We start from the raw sequence: 17,308 nt of genomic DNA, 5'->3' as shown, positions 1-17,308 counted from the left end.
AGTGGAGGAGAATAAGCTGAGACGGGCCATCATCTAGTAAACTGCCCCATAGGCCGAATAAACTCCTTTGTACTGTAAGCCCCAGCAGGCCAGGGATCTTTGTCAGTTTCAATTCCTGACATATTTCAAGTTTAGAACAGTGAATGGCATATGGTTGGTGCTCAGCACATGGCTGGTGCTCAATAAATATTTGTTGCATGAATAAATAAATACAATGAACTCCCTCAAGTGTGCTAAAATCTCAAGAAAACAGACATCCATCAAGTAGAACCAGAAGAGAATGGGCCGACTTTGTAGCCAGAAGTGCATGGTTAGATATGGTAAAGGACTTCCCAGAGCTATGGGGCCCTCAGCCCTTGGGGAAGCCTCAACTTCTATTCTTTTAACACCAGCCGTGTGCAGGTAATTTTCCATATGTTTATACGGAAGCTCTGAGAGGCTGTGGATTCCACAGCCAGGCAGCCTAGACGGTGGAACCTGAATCCACCCCAGGCTGCTGGTCATGCAGGCCTTGCTCCCGCCGTGGGGACAGTGGTCCCTCCATCCCAAGGCCAACGCTCAGCCCTAAGAAGGCCTGGGGTGAGGTCAGCCCAAGGGTACCCAAGGGGCCCTCAGAAGAGCTGTGGAAAATACATGGTGCGGCCAGAGGAGGAAGGAAGGATGGCAGCAGAGCATGCAAATTGGAAGCTGATATCGAATTGCAGCAAAATGAGCAGAGGATTAGATGCCCCACCTGGACCCACCCCAGAGAATACCAAGGCTTGGGCCAGCCCTTGTGAGAAGCTGGCAGGCCCAGTCCCAGGTGGAAGCCTGGCCCCTGGCCCGATGAGCAGGGGCGATGAGGCAGGGTGGGTGATCCCAGGCAGGAAGACACCACTGATTTGGGTGAGGCCCTCCTTCCTGAGCCCTCCACCCTCAGCCTGGGCATCCCACACTCATAGAGCTCCTCCTGGTTCTGGGGAAGGAGCAGGATTAGAGCCAAGCTGAGACCCTATCCCAAGTTCCTGCCTTCAGAGAGTGCAGGGGAGAGGGGGATAGGAACACATCCAAATGCCCAGGATTCTGAGGGGGTTGGGGAAAGGGGAAGCTGCCTTGACTGAGTAAGTCAGAGAAGGCTTCCTGGAGGAGAGCGAAGGGTGTGGGGCTGGGTTGAGATACAGGAAGATCTGGGTTTGAATTATAGTTTGGCTGCTTCCTAGCTGTTTGATCTTGGACAAAACTTTCGTTCATTCTATATTTTTTGGAGTGTCTACTCCATGCCAATCATGTGTGAAATGTTGGGATAACAAAGGCGAATTCGATCTGGCTCTCGTCCTCGGAGCTTAAGCAGATCATCGGGGTAGCGTGACCCATGCTACGATGGAGGTGGAATACGGGGCTGCAGGGCGGGGCCACAGGACATAGTGGGCAGCTTAACCTCCTTGAGCCTCCCTATCCCTAATTCACGTGATGGGGTTTGTAACCACTTCTCACATTGTTGAGAGAAAAGGGTGAGCCTGACTCAGAGGTGTGGCAAAGCAAGGGCAGGGCAGGCTTTAAGGACAGGCACAGGGCTGTCAGAGGCTGAGGCTAGGGAGGGGCAGGAGGGGGTGTGAGGCAGGGCGGAAGAGAGTGGGGCCCTGGGCAGGTGCTGAGCCAGGTCCTGCAGGTCACCCAGTCGCTTGAGTCCACGAATGCTGGAGGCAGGCACTGGAGAGCCAGGGTGGTTCAGCTGCAGCTCCTCTGAGCAGGGAGTCAAACAGGTTTGGGTGACCCTTGTGAGCAAGGTCCCAGGGCATCACTAATTTCCACCCCCTTCTCTGGTAATGACTCTGGTGCGGCCTGGCCCTGGCAGTCACAGCTCCTCTCTCTCCCTATAGGGCTGAAACAGACACCAGCTCTCCAGGACCAGCTGGTAAGAGCTTCTCCACTGCCCCCGAGCCCTGACAGGAGGACTCCCACAGTGTGCATGGAAGCCCAGGGAGCTGGGGGGCTACAGAGGCACCATTGGCTCTGGAGTCTGCAGCCCAGACATCCCCCTCCAGATGTAATGGGGGAAGGAGCCAGGGACTGGGAGGAATTCAGAGGTCAGAGGAGGAGCAGTATCAGGAGATATGCCCTCCTGCAACTCCTCCTCCCAGCTGCTCTCCCCTCCTGCTAGTGCCCACAATGGCTCCCAGCTGCCTCCTATAAGGAAGCTTTATTAGCCTGCAGCCTGTACTCCTCCACACAGCAGAGCTGACACGACCCCATTAGTCAGCTTATTCAACCCTTCCCCTGGTGCACAAACCCTTGCCAAGCTTTTCTGGCATTTTGCTCAGCCTGCTTGGACCCTCCAAGCAGGTAGGAACTCACTACTTCACAAAGCAGTGTTATTAGAAGGTTTCCCTGACCCTAGCCCCCCACATCTAATCTTTGTCAAATGTGGGCAGACTTGTTCCTGGCCCCTTCTCATTCCACCAATGCACACATGCACATGATCCCTCTCTCCATCCAAGCTCCAGGAATCAACCTCTCCCCTGAACCAGGTCCCTGAGGACCACCACGTGGCTGCAGCACAGCAGGTGTGGGGCAGGGCACAAGTGGGCTTAGGAGGGTATAAGGGCTGGCAGTTTGCTCATTAATTCACTCAACAAACATGTACTGAGCACCTCTAAAGGGCCAGGGCCTGTGCTAGGCACTGCGGTGCCATGGTGAGCAAATCCAGAAATGGACCCTGCCCTCTAGGAGTTCACAGTCCAGAGGAGAAGCCCGATGCTGAACAGAGAATCACATCCGTGAGCAACACAAAAGGCAAGGCAAATCCTGGGCAGATGCTCCAGGGACTGTGTGTTATGGGCCTACAGGAAGCCTCTCCCAATGAAAAAGCAATTTTTCAGCCAGAACCTCCACCAGTGTCTTTCAAACTGTGAGTGGCAACTCATTTGTGGGTCATAAAATCAATTTAGTAGTTGTGACCTGAATTACTTGTTAGTGAAATAGAGAGGAATTTACAACATCACACTTAGGAAATACTGTTTTGTGAAATGTTAGTTTCAATTATCTATCTATCTATCTGTCTGTCTGAGAGATCATGTTTATTAGTTAGGATATTAAATGTATTTCTTACTGCAGGTCTCAATCAAAAAGCTCTGAAAGCCACTGGCCTAGAGTTTGAGGAAGAGTTAGCCATGAGAAATGGTGGTGACACAGGTTCCAAAAGAAGAAACAATAGGTATCAGGCTCAGAGATGAAAGGGCTAGAAGGAGGACACACCAAGTTCAAGGTCTGGCCTCTCTCGAGGGCAATGGGGAGCCATGGGAGGTTAGCAAGATCCCATCTTCTTCATCCCTGGGCCTCACCCCATGGGCAGGAGGGAAATGGCAGGAAGTTGTCTTTGTGTCTCCCCAGGAGCCTGGACCTGTGGCCTTCCCTGCCTCCACCTGGGCCTCAACCGTCACGACCACCTGGCCTTTGAGGTAGGGTTTGGAGAAGGAAGTCAGCCTATTATCAGGAGAAGGCTTGAATTTCTATATTCATAGCTTGTTTCTGTCACTTACTAGCCTTGTGATCATGGGCAACTTGTCTAATCTCTGTCCCTCAGTTTCCTCCTTTGTAAAATAGGTCTCATAGAACTCATCCCCAAAAGTCCTTGTGAAGATTTAGTTTGTAAGCCAGATGTCTGCAGACCTCCAGTAAAAGAATATGTTTTTAGTATTAGTATGTATGTCCCAAATATTGCTTGGAATATGCTTATACTAACAAAATCATTTGTTTTTTATCTGAAATTCAAATTTACCTGGATGTCCTGTATTTTATCTGGAAACCCTACACAGAAATCAAATGGCTCACGCCGTGTCTCAGAGCTGCAACGATCCAACGCCCTCCATCCTTCAGAAGCTGTCTGAGTCCCGGGACACAACTCCCACCCTCCTCTCCTGCCAGCCGGGGCCGGGGGCTGCTCTCTTCACTTCGTCCCGCTTCGCCCCGACTGTGGATCTACCCGCTCCCTTCTCCCTCAGTCCCCAAAGCACCAGACTCACAGGCCTGCTGTGTGACCCACTTTTACCGACCTTTCGGGGAGAGTAGAGGGCATTTGTGACTCAGCTCAGAGCAGGAAACACATGTCACGTCAACTGTCAGACAGCGCTGCTCCGAATCCCATCACAGTGCTCCAGCAGGGGGCGTCCTCACCGGCCGCGGCCACAGCCACGGCTCAACCCGGCCTAGCTCCCAGACACCCTCCTTCCACCTCCTGTTTTCCACCGTCCCCGCCTCCTCTTTCAAGACAGCAAGCAAACAACACCCTAATCCGTGTCTTTATTATTCAAAGACCTTAAGCACTCTTTCCCACCTCGTTCCCATCTTGATTATTTCAGGGAGTGAATTAGGGATTCACCTTTACAATCAAAAAAGTTCTCTCAAAGCCAGGCTACTGGAGTTCTAATTCTGCCTTCCCACTTTTACTAGCTGTGAAATCTCAGGAAAGTTACTTAACCTCTCTCTGTCTCATTTTCCTCATCTTTAAAAAACAGGATGATAATATTTAGCTCCTAAGATGGTTGTGAGGATTTAAGTGAGCTGATATATCCAAGAATGTCTAGAACAGAGCGTGGCAGAATGGGCATTGCATATGGGTTTAATCTTGTAACTGCCATGTTTCACCAATTCTAAGGTGTATCTCGTTTCTCATCATAAGAGCTCTTCCGCTCGTGTGGCAGCTGGGAGTGGCCGTCATTGCCTGCGCATACCTAAACTTGGTCAGGTGAGTTCCGTGCCTTCAGCTTAATTGCTGTTTAAAATGTCTTCAAAAAGGTTACACTGTGGTTTAGCATTTAAACCCAGTTATTGTGTATGCAGAAAGGCGGGCAAACAGAAGAGTGTAGCAAGAATTTTATATTAGTGAAGCAGTTATCATTGAAGAATGACCACAGTTTCATATTTTCTTGCAAAACAGCAGCCAAGTGTTTTATGAGACCTAAGAAAGGAAGAGCCCCATAAGTAAATGGAACTGTTGTGTTGTTTTGTTGCCGAGAAAAGGGCAAAATGATTGCTAGTCACACGTGAAGCAAGAAAACACCGGCAATAAAGCTTGCAGAATGAGTGGCTGAGGCTTGAAAATAAATGGTGGAAACAATAGTGGACAATCTTTTAAAGAATGGCACATTGCCAATGCTCCTGATGGCACAGAAGGTGACACCATGCAGAAAATCAAGGCTCTGAGTCAAAGAGGGTTTCAGAAAAATTGGACTCTGAATGTGAAGAAATCTGGGGACTATTTTAGCCAATTTGTTTTGCCTATAATTTCCTTTTATGCATGCAAAAGAGCAATTCTGACTTTAAAGACTGATATCTAAATAAATCTAAAATATCTTTTTTGTGTGTGTGTCTGTGATACAATGTCTCGCCCTTTCACCCAGGCTGGAGTGAAGTAGTGCAATCTCAGCTCACTGCAACTTCTGCCTCCCAGTCTCAAGCAATCCTCCCACATCAGCCGGGACTACAGGTGCACACCACCATGCCTAGCTAATTTTTTGTGAGTATTTTTTGTAAAGATAGGGTTTCACCATGTTGCCAGACTGGTCTCAAACTCCTGGGCTCAAGTGATCCGCCCACCTTGGCCTCTCAAAGTGCTGGGATTACAGGCATGAGCCACCAAGCCCAGCCTATAAAATACGCATAACATAAAATTTACCATCTTAACTTTTTTTTTTTTTTGAGACGGATTTTCGCTCTTGTTGCCCAGGCTGGAGTGCAGTGGCATGATCTCAGCTCACTGCAACCTCCACCTCCTGGGTTCAAGCGATTCTCCTGCCTCAGCCTCCCGAGTAGCTGGGATTACAGGCATGCGCCACCACACCCAGCTAATTTTGTATTTTTAGTAGAGATGGTGTTTCTCCATGTTGGTCAGGCTGGTCTCAAACTTCCGACCTCAGGTGATCCGCCCACCTCGGCCTCCCAAAGTGCTGGGATTACAGGCGTGAGCCACCACGCCTGGCCCTCATCTTAACCATTTTTAAGTGCACAGTTCAGTGGCATTAAGCACATTCACATTGCTGTGAATTCATTAGCAATTTTTGTCATGTTCTAATTAATAGTGCATGATAGATGTATAGACTTCCTAAGACACAGTGTAGTGGCCATTGTAGAAAAAATGCAGCCATCCCTGCAGGTGAGCAGAGCTGCCAGCCAGAAGCACAGCCAAGCCCCTCCAGCTTTGATGAGAACACCTTCTTCCTCCCTGGCATGAAGGGAAAGTCAAATGCAAACACAGGCACGAGCCGTGTCATCGTTGGCCCCTTCCCCTCCTCCCAGACTAGGGGCCAGATCAGAATGTGAGTCCTGACTACTATTGTAAGCTGTGCAGCAAGTCACACTCTCTCTGGAATTCATGTTCTCATCATGGAAACTGAAATCCACAGGCAAGATGATCTCTAAGATCCCATTAGCTTCTAAATGTATGATTGTGTAACTGAACAACCACACAAGACACACGCCACAAACATATGCAAATTCGGGTTGGGTCTTTGTGGGCTCCAAGGAGAAGCTGTCACACCTATCCTGGTGTATTGGGAAGCAAGAGATTTTTACCCGACTGGGTTAGGAGTGGTTCTTCCCAGAATCAAGGGTCAGTAGGCCACTCTGTCAAGATCGTGAATACCTTGACCAAAGGAGAGACCAGAAAGGGTGTGTGGCCCATCCAAGAGCACACAGCAACTAAATGGTTGGGTGTGGATTTAGAAGCCACTGTCACAGCTTCAGTTCACATGAGGCCCAAGGAGAAGGTTTTCCAGGAACCCCTGAGACTCAGTCCTGAACTTGGCCAGTTGGGGTGGACAGTATATCCGAAGGTCAGGAGAAGTGATACATGAAACCACAAAAGAAAGGAGTAGGCCAGGCGCGGTGGCTCACCCCTGTAATCCCAGCACTTTGGGAGGTCGAAGCAGGTGGATCACAAGGTCAGGAGTTTGAGATCAGCCTGGCCAATATGGTGAAATCCCATCTCTACTAAAAAAAATACAAAAATTAGTCGGGCATGGTGGCATGTGCCTGTAATCCCAGCTACTCAGGAAGCTGAGGCGACAGAATTGCTTGAACCTGGGAGGTGGAAGTTGCAGTGAGCTGAGCCACTGCACTCCAGCAGTGGGGAAGGCATGTTCCCTGGGTGGGGGCAGAGGCACACCCAAGCCAGACCCCTCTGAGTCCTTGTCCCTTCCTATGTGCAGAGTCTGGAGGTGGGCCCCAGATGCCCTTTATATGACAGGGGTTGGGGTCCCCCTCTCCGTCCATCTTCTCCCGGAGGACCCAGAATGCCTGAAGTTAGGAGGGATGGCTGAGGGAAGAGTGCCAGGGCACCAGGTGTCTATGTGTCAGGCCAGGTGTTAGGCACTGGAAATACACTGGAGAACAAACCCCACAGGAATCCCTGCTCTTTTGGAGCATCACTTCTGTATGGGTAATTTTTATTCTTTCTTCCTCCCCTTCCTCTTCCGCTTTCTCTTCCTCCTCCTTCATAATAGCAGGAGTCACGAGTCCCCATATATATGTATATGATACATTCTCAGTTGCAAAATACTTTCCCATTCATTATCTTACTGCATTCTCAAAACAACTTTATGGGGTAGGCATCCACACTCCCATTGTCCAGACAAGGAAACTGAGGCGCAGAATGTGGCTCGGTAGTGTGGGGTGTGGCAGAAAGCTCCAGACCAGGCTCCAGTCCCGGCTCAGCCACTAACCTGCTGGAGCACCCTAGATAAGTCACTCCCCTCCCTGGGCCTATACTCACCCCTCCTGCCCACCCCACATCCCCATGATACAACACAAAGCGCTCCACTTCAGTCTCCAATCTCTCCCAGATTTCTGTTCCTGCGACTGTGACTTGCCCAGGGACCTGCTGGGCAGGAGCTACGGCAGGGTGCAGAAGCCCGTCCTTCTGCCCCCACTCTGAGCCTGACCCTGCTGTGAATCCCCAGGAGAGGGAGCGAGGCTGGAGGGATTAGGGAAGGGCCAGTGAGTGGGGCTGGGGAAACTTCTAGACTTGAACGCCTCCAGGACCCCAGTGGCCACAGCAGCATTGATAGCAGGAGGCAGCACTGCCCAGATGCTGAGCTGAGTGGGCACCAAGGCCAGAGAGCTGCTTATCAGGCATCACAGCCGCCCCGAGCCTGCACAGCTCACTGCCCCACAGAAATGTCTTTCTCCTGTGGCCAGAGCGGCCCTGAGTTCCTCGGGGTTTCTAGGACCTGTCACAGCTTCTGGGACCCCAACACATGAGTGTGCAAAGACCTGTTCTCCTCAAAGTGTAAATAATACTGTAAGTGAGGGCTGATGTTCATTGACCCCCTACTGTGGACGAGGCGCTGCTCTGAGCACTTGACATACATTGTTTCATTCAATCCAAACCCCAATCCACTAGGTCAGTTTTATTCTCCCTATTTTACAGAGAAAGACAAGAAAGGTTAAGTCACATAGATGGAACAGGCTGATGCCAGAATGGACACCCTCAGCTTCCTCAGCCGCCCCAGGTTGACTCCATCACCAAGGGCCAGGGTCCCAGTGCCCCCAGGCTCTAGGAGCTGCTGTTTGGCTGGGGCTCCCAGGAGAAGGTGAAGCTTAATGATTTATGGGCGATTAGCTGCAAGAATGCAAGCACAGAAGACACAAACCTTTATGCCTTGGAAATTTGTCACAAGCCAACCAGTTGTTTTCCATCCCTGTGAAGCAGGAATAATTGGAGGTCTGACAGAAGAACTTCCCAGTTACCAGAAGGAGCAGCACTCATGTTCTCTCTTAGTTTTGTGTGAGGTGTTGCCCCTGCCTTGGTCAACAGTTTGAGTCAGAGAGAGGAGCGCCGGGCACAATCCCCACCAGACGTTCCCATTCACAAGACCCTGTGGGGGCTGGGAGACGCCCTGGGGCAGCAGCCCTGGGGTAACCAAGGGAACAAACACGGAAAACCAGGAACGTCAGTCCTTATCTGGAGCTCATTAAATGGGGAACATTAGTCAGCTGTGAAGGCCAAGATAGGGTGATAGGCATGTGGGTGGGCTGGGATGGGGCATGGGGGCAGAGGCCGCCATGGAGGAGAAGAGGTATTGGCCTCAACGACTCCACCTCCCCGCCACGTGCCCAGATCCGGGATGGAAGGACCCTATAAATGCCCACAACCCAGCCTCTCCAGAGGCCTTGAGAAAGAGAGCGATAGAGAGCGAGAGCGAGTGCCCGGAGCATCCTGGCCCTGAGACAGCTGGGCCAGCCACGCAGGGCTCTGCAGCATGTGGGAGCTCCGCTCCATAGCCTTCTCCAGGGCTGTGTTCGCAGAGTTCCTGGCCACACTCCTCTTTGTCTTCTTTGGCCTCGGCTCGGCCCTCAACTGGCCACAGGCCCTGCCCTCTGTGCTACAGATTGCCATGGCGTTTGGCTTGGGTATTGGCACCCTGGTACAGGCTCTGGGCCACATAAGCGGGGCCCACATCAACCCCGCCGTGACTGTGGCCTGCCTGGTGGGCTGCCACGTCTCCCTTCTCCGAGCCGCTTTCTACGTGGCTGCCCAGCTGCTGGGGGCTGTGGCCGGAGCCGCTCTGCTCCATGAGATCACGCCAGCAGACATCCGCGGGGACCTGGCTGTCAATGCTGTGAGTAGCCACAACTTTGCCATCCACAAGGGGCAGGTCCTGGGGAATCCCTTGTAAAGGATGAGATCGGAGGGATGGGCTCTGGGTGATGTAGGGAGACAGATGGAGACAGAGGCAGAGAGAGAGGCTGGAGCCAGGAACACAGCCACCATAGGAGGGTCAGGATGAAAGGAGCAATGATACCAGAGCAAAGGCAGGATGCAGACAGACTGCTGGCTTCTTCCACCCTGACTGTCGTGCAGGAAGAGCCTCATCCAGGTTTCTGTTGGACTCAACGCCTACATTATAGTGAGGACAGGGCTATACCTCAGCAGGGGTTGGTGTCCCGAGCAGACATGCTTTCCAAGCTGCGGGGAGCCTTGGAGTGATCATCACAGGGTTCTCAAGAGAGAAGAGGGGCCCAGCATTTCTTCTGCTTTGAGGGTTTGCAGGTCCCATGGCAGGTGCTCCTTACAGGCCAGGCATGGACACACCACAGCCCTGCAAGCAGCAATGGGCATACTCACTTCTCCAAACCTTGAGGAGGTCCCCGGAGCCCATAAGCTGGCTGCTGATTACATGATACAGGCACTAACTGGGCCCCGTGGGCCCTTTGGGAGCTGAGGGTGGTGCCACAGTCCCTTCCCCCATGTCCCACCCACTTCCCCTCTCAGGTCTGTGTGGGCCCTGTGAATCCAAGGGACATGAACGTGGAGGAATGACCTGTGCCCCCAACAGATCAACACTCACTCTGTACCCCCATCCTAAGCCAGGACAGTGAGTGCCTCTTTTGTGCCTGTTTCCAGTAGTTCCCAGCCTTTTCCATCCTTGGGCCACTGGACAAGAGTCCTGATGTCTTTGACGAGTCCTGCACAATCTCTGTGGGCACCCCCTTCTCTGCACAAGTGGCCCTTCCTCATTTGTGGGACAGAGGTATCCCAATTAGGGAACTTCTCTGTTTTGTTTTGTTTTGTTTTTGAGATGGAGTCTCACTCTGTTGCCCAGGCTGGAGTGCAATGGTACAATCTCAACTCACTGCAACCTCCACCTCAAGCCATTCTCTTGCCTCAGCCTCCCATGGGACTACACTCCTGTAATCCCAGCTAATTTTTGTATTTTTAGTAGAGACAGGACTTGCCACATTGGTCAGGCTGGTTTCAAACTCCTAACCTCAAGTGATCCACCCGCCTCAGCCTCCCAAAGTGCTGGAATTACAGGCATGAGCCACCACACCCAGCCTCTGTTCTTTAAAGAGGAAAATATGACAAGGCTAGGGGCCAGGGGCCAAGGAAAGGCTAGGTGGGCAAGCAGAGGAGTGGGCTCATTTCCTCTGAGAACAAAATTAGTTCAGTTTGCAGCAAGAAGAGGTCCAGTTAGACAGAAAAAGGAACTTCCTGAGAGCATGACCAGGAAGTCCTTCTCTAATAGCAGGGCACTGGGAGTGAAAGGCCATGGGAAACATGCAGTCCTCCTCCTCCATCATTTCACAACTGACTGGGGCCCTCAGAAGAGAAAGGTCTGGGAGGGCTCCTCCATGCCACTTCTCAGCATTTACCACCTTGAGGACCTGGGGAGAACCCTGCCTGGATGGAATGGGGCAGTGGTGGGACCAACTTGCCCTGAGGCTAAGGAGAGCCAGATGACCCTCAAGACAATCCCATGTGTCCTTTGAGGACACTGAGAGCCCGCCTGGCCACCAGGAAGTTAATCATTGACATGCACCTGCCCTGTGCCAGGCCAGCTATCATCTCATCATTGGTACAACGCTATAAGGGAAATTCTGTGGTTTCCCCTATGGTGAGTGGCAAATTGAGGCTCAACAGCAATTGATCAAAGTCACAGAACCAATATGTCGTTTCTAGTCCTCCCACAGTCCTCCAGAATCCATTTTCTTATCCCATTTCACAGAAGGAGAAACTGAGGCCAAATTAAGTAGTCCCATGGCAAGTCAGAGGCCTCCAAAGTGTCTGCTTCCAAAGCTCTTTTCACTGTCCTCTAGAGACTCTGCATTGGACAACAATAGGAGGGATTGAGGTTAGATCCTAGAGAGACCCAAGGGTTCTGACCTGATGTCTCGGACCCAGGGGTGGGGGTTCAGGGCCTGGAGAAAGAGCGTGGGAGCTGAGAGCTGTCACTGTTCCACCCAGTGCAGTGCCCAGCCCCAGAAGGCAGGGTGTAGGGTACAGGGTGACAAAACCCAAGGAGAAATCCAGTGCTGGGTGCGGCCCAATTATGAAATCACCTCTTTACTCAGCCCCGAGTTCTCTCCTTACCCAAGGCAGGGTCTGCTGAGACCATGGGCAGCCTACATGGGCGTGGAGGCATTGTCCAACACAGCTCCAGGGCCCTTACCCCAACCTCCATAGGATGTGCAGACCTGAGGCCTGAAAGGCAGTGGGGAGTAGACAAGGGTTAGGGAAAGAGGTGGATTCCGGACTCATAGCGGAAAGGGGCACACTAGGACTGTCCCCCAGACCCAAGTCCCTAGACCCTGTCCCTGGGAGCCATTTAACCTCAGGAAGAAAGACCACAGGCCTCTCATTGCACCAGGGTCTGATGGTCTAGAGAGAGAGGAAGGTCTTCCTGCTAACCGGCCCAAAGCTTCCTGAGGCAGTTGAAACCTCTTCCCTTCTTGTTCTTTGGGAAACAGAAATTCCGGATCTCAACATTCTTTTCCTCCCATACTGCAGGCTCCCAGCCTCAGGCCCCAATCTAATGGGCTACAGAGTCAGTTTTGCTACCTCTGGCGGGGGGACCATGGGCATCCTGGGGGATCATGGGCTGCCTTTGGGCCAGGGCCCAGGAAGAAGGGATCAGTCGTTGCAGCTAAGGCGTCTGGCAAGCCCAGGTGTTCCGGCTCCCAGCCCAGAGGCCCCCAGCCCAGAGGCCCCCTGGTGCCTCGACTGCAGGTGGACAGGAAGATGGAGCCAGAGAGGAAAGTGGGCTCAGTGTTCCCCTACCTGCCTCTTCTCTGTTCCCAGCTCAGCAACAGCACGACGGCTGGCCAGGCGGTGACTGTGGAGCTCTTCCTGACACTGCAGCTGGTGCTCTGCATCTTCGCGTCCACCGATGAGCGCCGCGGAGAGAACCCGGGCACCCCTGCTCTCTCCATAGGCTTCTCCGTGGCCCTGGGCCACCTCCTTGGGGTAGGTCATGGCCATGGGTTCCAGCCTCCCTGGAGGAACAGACACACAGACCACTCCAGAGACAGACACAGAGACCCCAAGAGGGACACATACACAGAACTCTCAAGAGGAACAGACACCCCAGAGGTTTGACTCCCAGATATCCCAGAGGGACAGATATCACTCCAGCCCATCTGTAAATAAAACGTGAAGTTAATTGTCCATCACGTGGGTTCCCTTTAGGCTGAGGTCAAGCACTGCAGCGCGGGACAAGGACTTCCTGCCCTGTCCTCACCTCCCTTCTCTCTTTGATGCCCTCCTCCCACTGCAGATCCATTACACCGGCTGCTCTATGAATCCTGCCCGCTCCCTGGCTCCAGCTGTCGTCACTGGCAAATTTGATGACCACTGGGTAATGGCTGAAACCCCCTGCCCTCCCCTTCCCTAGAAACCCATTTTAGAGGGAGAACAAGAGCTGGAATAGCATGGGATGGGGACTCATTAGCGGTACCCCAAACCCTCCACACTCCTCCTGGTCCTGGGGAGCCTTGGGTTCCACCCCTCAGATCTGATGCCAAAGACTCAGTTTCCACGTCTGTGAATGAGGATGACAACAGCTTACCTCACTGGCTTCTCGGGAACAGTAAGTGAGGTTACCGGTGTAACCCAGATAATGCAGTGTCTGGCACTTAGAACTCTATAAGTGGTAGTATTTAGCACTTATCTGGTGCTTAGTATGTGGTGAGCCTTGTTCTGAGTGCTTTGCAAACATTAACTCACTTTTCACAACCACCCCAGGAGGTAGACATTCTTAGAGTGAAAGGCACAGAGAGGGTAAGTAACTTGTCGAAGTGCACACAGCACTTAAGTGGTGGAATCAGGACTCACACACAGGCAGTGGCTTCAGAATTCGCACCCTTAACCCCGCACTGACAAGGCTTCCCCAGCAGCTGGCGTTGTCGTTGTAATTACATAAATAAGCATTTTACTAGATTAATGTCGGGGAGGAGGGGTGCGGCCGCAGAGTGTGCCGCCGGGGCCTGCGGGCTCCGCGTGCCGGTGCAGGCGCGGGTGGCAAGCCGCCCTCTCCGCTCGCCCCCAGGTCTTCTGGATCGGACCCCTGGTGGGCGCCATCCTGGGCTCCCTCCTCTACAACTACGTGCTGTTTCCGCCAGCCAAGAGCCTGTCGGAGCGCCTGGCAGTGCTGAAGGGCCTGGAGCCGGACACCGATTGGGAGGAGCGCGAGGTGCGACGGCGGCAGTCGGTGGAGCTGCACTCGCCGCAGAGCCTGCCACGGGGTACCAAGGCCTGAGGGCCGCCAGCGGCCTCTACGGCCCCGACGGACGCTTGTGAGGCCCGAGGCAGAAGGGCCCACCCCGTCCCTCCTCTCCCCCAGGTCTGAAGTTGGCCCCCCAGCGCAGAGTAGCTGCTTCCTGGACGTGCGCGCCCAGGCCAGTGCTGTGAGCAGGCGGGGAGGAGGCTGCCGGAGGGAGCCCTGAGCCTGGCAGGTCCCCTGCCCTGAGGCTGTGAGCAGCTAGTGGTGGCTCCTCCAGCCTTTTGCAGGGAACTGGGAACTTAGGGGACTGAGCTGGGGAGGGAGGCAGGTGGGTGGTAAGAGGGAAACTCTGGAGAGCCTGCACCCAGGTACTGAGTGGGGAGTGTACAGACCCCTGCCTTGGGGGTTCTGGGAATGATGCAACTGGTTTTACTAGTGTGCAAGTGTTTTCATCCCCAAGTTCTCCTTTGTCCTTACATGCAGAGTTGTGCATGCCCCTGAGTGTGAACAGGTTTGCCTACATTGGTGCAAGTGTGCACGGCTGGGGACTTCTCACTTCCCCTTGCACCCCTTCCTCCCCAACCTGCAATAAATCCACTTCTCCTGCAGTGGATGAGTGCGGGTGCCAGTCATCCTCAGAAGGGGAAGGGAAGGAGGCCACTTTGAGAGGGCTGAAGGGAGGGCCTTGATTTCCAGCCGCAATCTGGCTCCTCCTGGAAAATTTCCCCCACCTGCAGCGCTGGGCCCCAAGGCTTGCCAAGACTCATTGCTGGAGGTAGAGAGGTGTCAACCAGAGAACAGCTCCCCTAGAAATGGCCTCTGGAAAAAGGAAATCTTTGGTGGCCAAAGATTTCCTTTCTGTGGTGAGGGAGAACCTCTCCAAAGAGGAAGCAGGCATATGAGTGTGCACGCCTTCACGTGTGTGTATGCTGTGTGTGCCCGGGACCCCCCTCTCTAGGGGTGCCCCAGACCCAGAGATTAGCCTCCCACTTCGGCACAGAAAACAAAAGCCCTTTGTGGGACCCGGGCCTTTGTCTTGGGTGAGGGGGAGATTTGCACCTAGACACTTCTTGAAAGGAGACACTCAGTTTCACAAGTGAGCCCTCTTGCCCAGCACACACCTATGGCTGGCTGGGCAAGGTGCTCAGGCATGCAACCATGGGCACCAGGCAATACCCATCCATCACCCATCTCACTCTCCCCAGTCCTCAGGCAGCAGCTTTTCCACCCCAGGAATCTCTGTTCCTTCTCTGTCTGCCTCTCCACAGCCCGTGATCCCCTGCTTCTGGCTCCTACCACTGGACAGTCATTGTGGATAGAGCAGCCTGCTGCTCTCAGGACCAGAGAAGGGAAATGACTTCTCCAGGCAGAGGCAGATCTGAGTCTAGAACCCAGGCTTCTAAATTTCTAGGCCAGTACTACTGCTCTCAAAAGAGATTAACTGGGATTAAGTGAGATGATGCACGTAAAGATGCTGTGTAAACTGTAATTCTTAATACCATTATCACGCATTACTAGAATCATTTCATTATTTCTGCTTCCTGGGGGAAGGATGCAGAAGGAGTCTGATGCTCAACATCCCTTACCTCCTTTCATTGATGGCCAAAGCAAAGGAGAGTCCTGGGAGCCCACAAGATCCAGGCAGAAGGAGATGGGTTTGGGGCTGGCCCCATCCTGGCCCAGCCTCTTAACCTCTTCTTACCCTGAATGTGTGCCCTATCTTTTCTCCCACCTCCTTCCTCCCACCACCCAGCCCCATCCATTCTCTCCTTCCCTCTCCAGCCTGCTGTATAAGTAACATGTGGGTCATACCTTGAACCGCCCCCCCGCCCCCATGCTCTCTGTGGCCTCCATGCCTTCAAGACTTCTGTCTGTATCTATCTCACACTGCACCAAGCACCCACTGTGCACCAGGCACTAAGTCTCTAGCCTCTTTCTCCCTTCTGCTCCCATCCAAGAAAGACAGTGTATAAGGAACATCTCTGTAATTGTGTCCCCTCTCATCTATGCTCTTTCCTGTCTTCCTTGACCAAAGCTCTCTTTGAGGTCCAAAAAAGGCTGCCCTGGGCCATATGTGCTATGGAGAGGACTCTCCCAAACCCCCAATAGCTAGTGACAGCCACTTGGCCTCACTACCAGAAGAAGGGTGGAGTCAGAAACCAAAGTGACCTCCAGAGCTGTCCTCCTGGCACCTGAGTGTCCTTGCTCTAGAGGTTCAAAGGCAGCAAGGCAGTGAGCAATGAGCCCAGCATGGATGTGTCTCAGGCACCTCATCCCCACCCCACCTCACCCCAACAAACTCCTCTAGAAGAAGCCAAGAATTTCTATGTTTCACTTCCTGGATTGCATCTCCCCAAAAACTAAATGTGAAATCCCTACCATTTCTAGCCTCTATTGCCCAGATTGGAGTCAGAGGTCAAAAAAGGATTCCAAGTGATGGAACTCCAGGGGTGGAGGGAAATTGGCACTTCCTGGCATCTCTTGTGTACCAGCTGCTGTGCTGGGTGCCTTGCATGCATGGGGTCATCTAATCTTCCTCAAACTTCAGATAGGTTAGGGAAGGACAAAGGCCCCCAGCCATGAAGGGTTTTGCTATTTCCAAAGCTTCCCCTTATCGTCCCCTGTGATTATCTCCCAACCCCGTGACAAAGCTAGAACAAATATTGTTCTTCCCATTTTACAGATTCAGAAACCAAGGCTAAGGGACTGGTCTAAAGTCTCACAGGTAGTATATGGTGGAGCCAACACTTGAACTCAGACCTTTTTACACAAAATCCCATGATTTTTCCACTGAGACAAATCCTAGGCTCCTGGGAGGCCCTGGCAGAAGCCAGAACACATGGCTGGGCCTTTCCAGCCCAACCCACTGTCTTGCAGTGGACGGAGAGCCTTGGCGAGGGCAGCAGGGTAGAGAGGACAAAGAATGTGGGGCTGGTTTCTGCCCTTTAAGAGCACCCGGTCAGTCAGAGAACAGAGATCACACACACCAAACGAGACAGAGGCAGGGCAGCATGGAGACAGGTAGACAGACCTCCAGGTCCCTAAGCTGGGAACAGAGAAGGTTCTGAGCTGTCCCATACTCCCACTTCGTGCCAAATGACTTTGCACCTGCAAATGGTGCTTCAATGTCGTTTTGTATCTTTAAGCTGTGACGTTGTATATATACAATGCCTCCCAGCTAGACTGTAAGCCCTTTGGGGACAGGGCTGCTTCCAGTTCTTGGACGGCGTTCTCCTATCTACCTTCCTTCAACTGCTCTGCATATAATAAGCACTCAATAAATGCTCATTTGCCAATAAGTACTGTTTCTTCCACAACTTGGCAGTGGTAAT

The 17,308-nt window shown here is 52.7% G+C and overlaps 1 protein-coding gene across 2 annotated transcripts; it reads left to right on the top strand.

Moving 5' to 3' along the window:
- The first annotated feature begins 9,142 nt into the window (after nucleotides 1–9,142).
- AQP2 (aquaporin 2) lies at nucleotides 9,143–17,272 on the top strand. 2 transcript variants are annotated; one of them, XM_004053097.3, is made up of 4 exons: nucleotides 9,143–9,596; nucleotides 12,557–12,721; nucleotides 13,032–13,112; nucleotides 13,803–17,272. In XM_004053097.3, exons 1-4 carry the CDS (start codon nucleotides 9,237–9,239, stop codon nucleotides 14,010–14,012), a joined length of 816 nt encoding a protein of 271 aa, XP_004053145.1. In that variant the 5' UTR covers nucleotides 9,143–9,236; the 3' UTR covers nucleotides 14,013–17,272. The 2 variants fall into 2 exon arrangements, with proteins under 2 accessions (XP_004053145.1, XP_055213241.1); XM_055357266.2 differs by having other exon boundaries at nucleotides 12,557–12,847; nucleotides 13,803–17,265.
- Nucleotides 17,273–17,308: the final 36 nt, after the last annotated feature.

Source organism: Gorilla gorilla, chromosome 10, assembly GCF_029281585.2.
Source record: "Gorilla gorilla gorilla isolate KB3781 chromosome 10, NHGRI_mGorGor1-v2.1_pri, whole genome shotgun sequence".
NCBI classification, from domain to species: Eukaryota; Metazoa; Chordata; class Mammalia; order Primates; family Hominidae; genus Gorilla; species Gorilla gorilla.
This window is presented reverse-complemented; position numbering and strand designations above follow the sequence as displayed.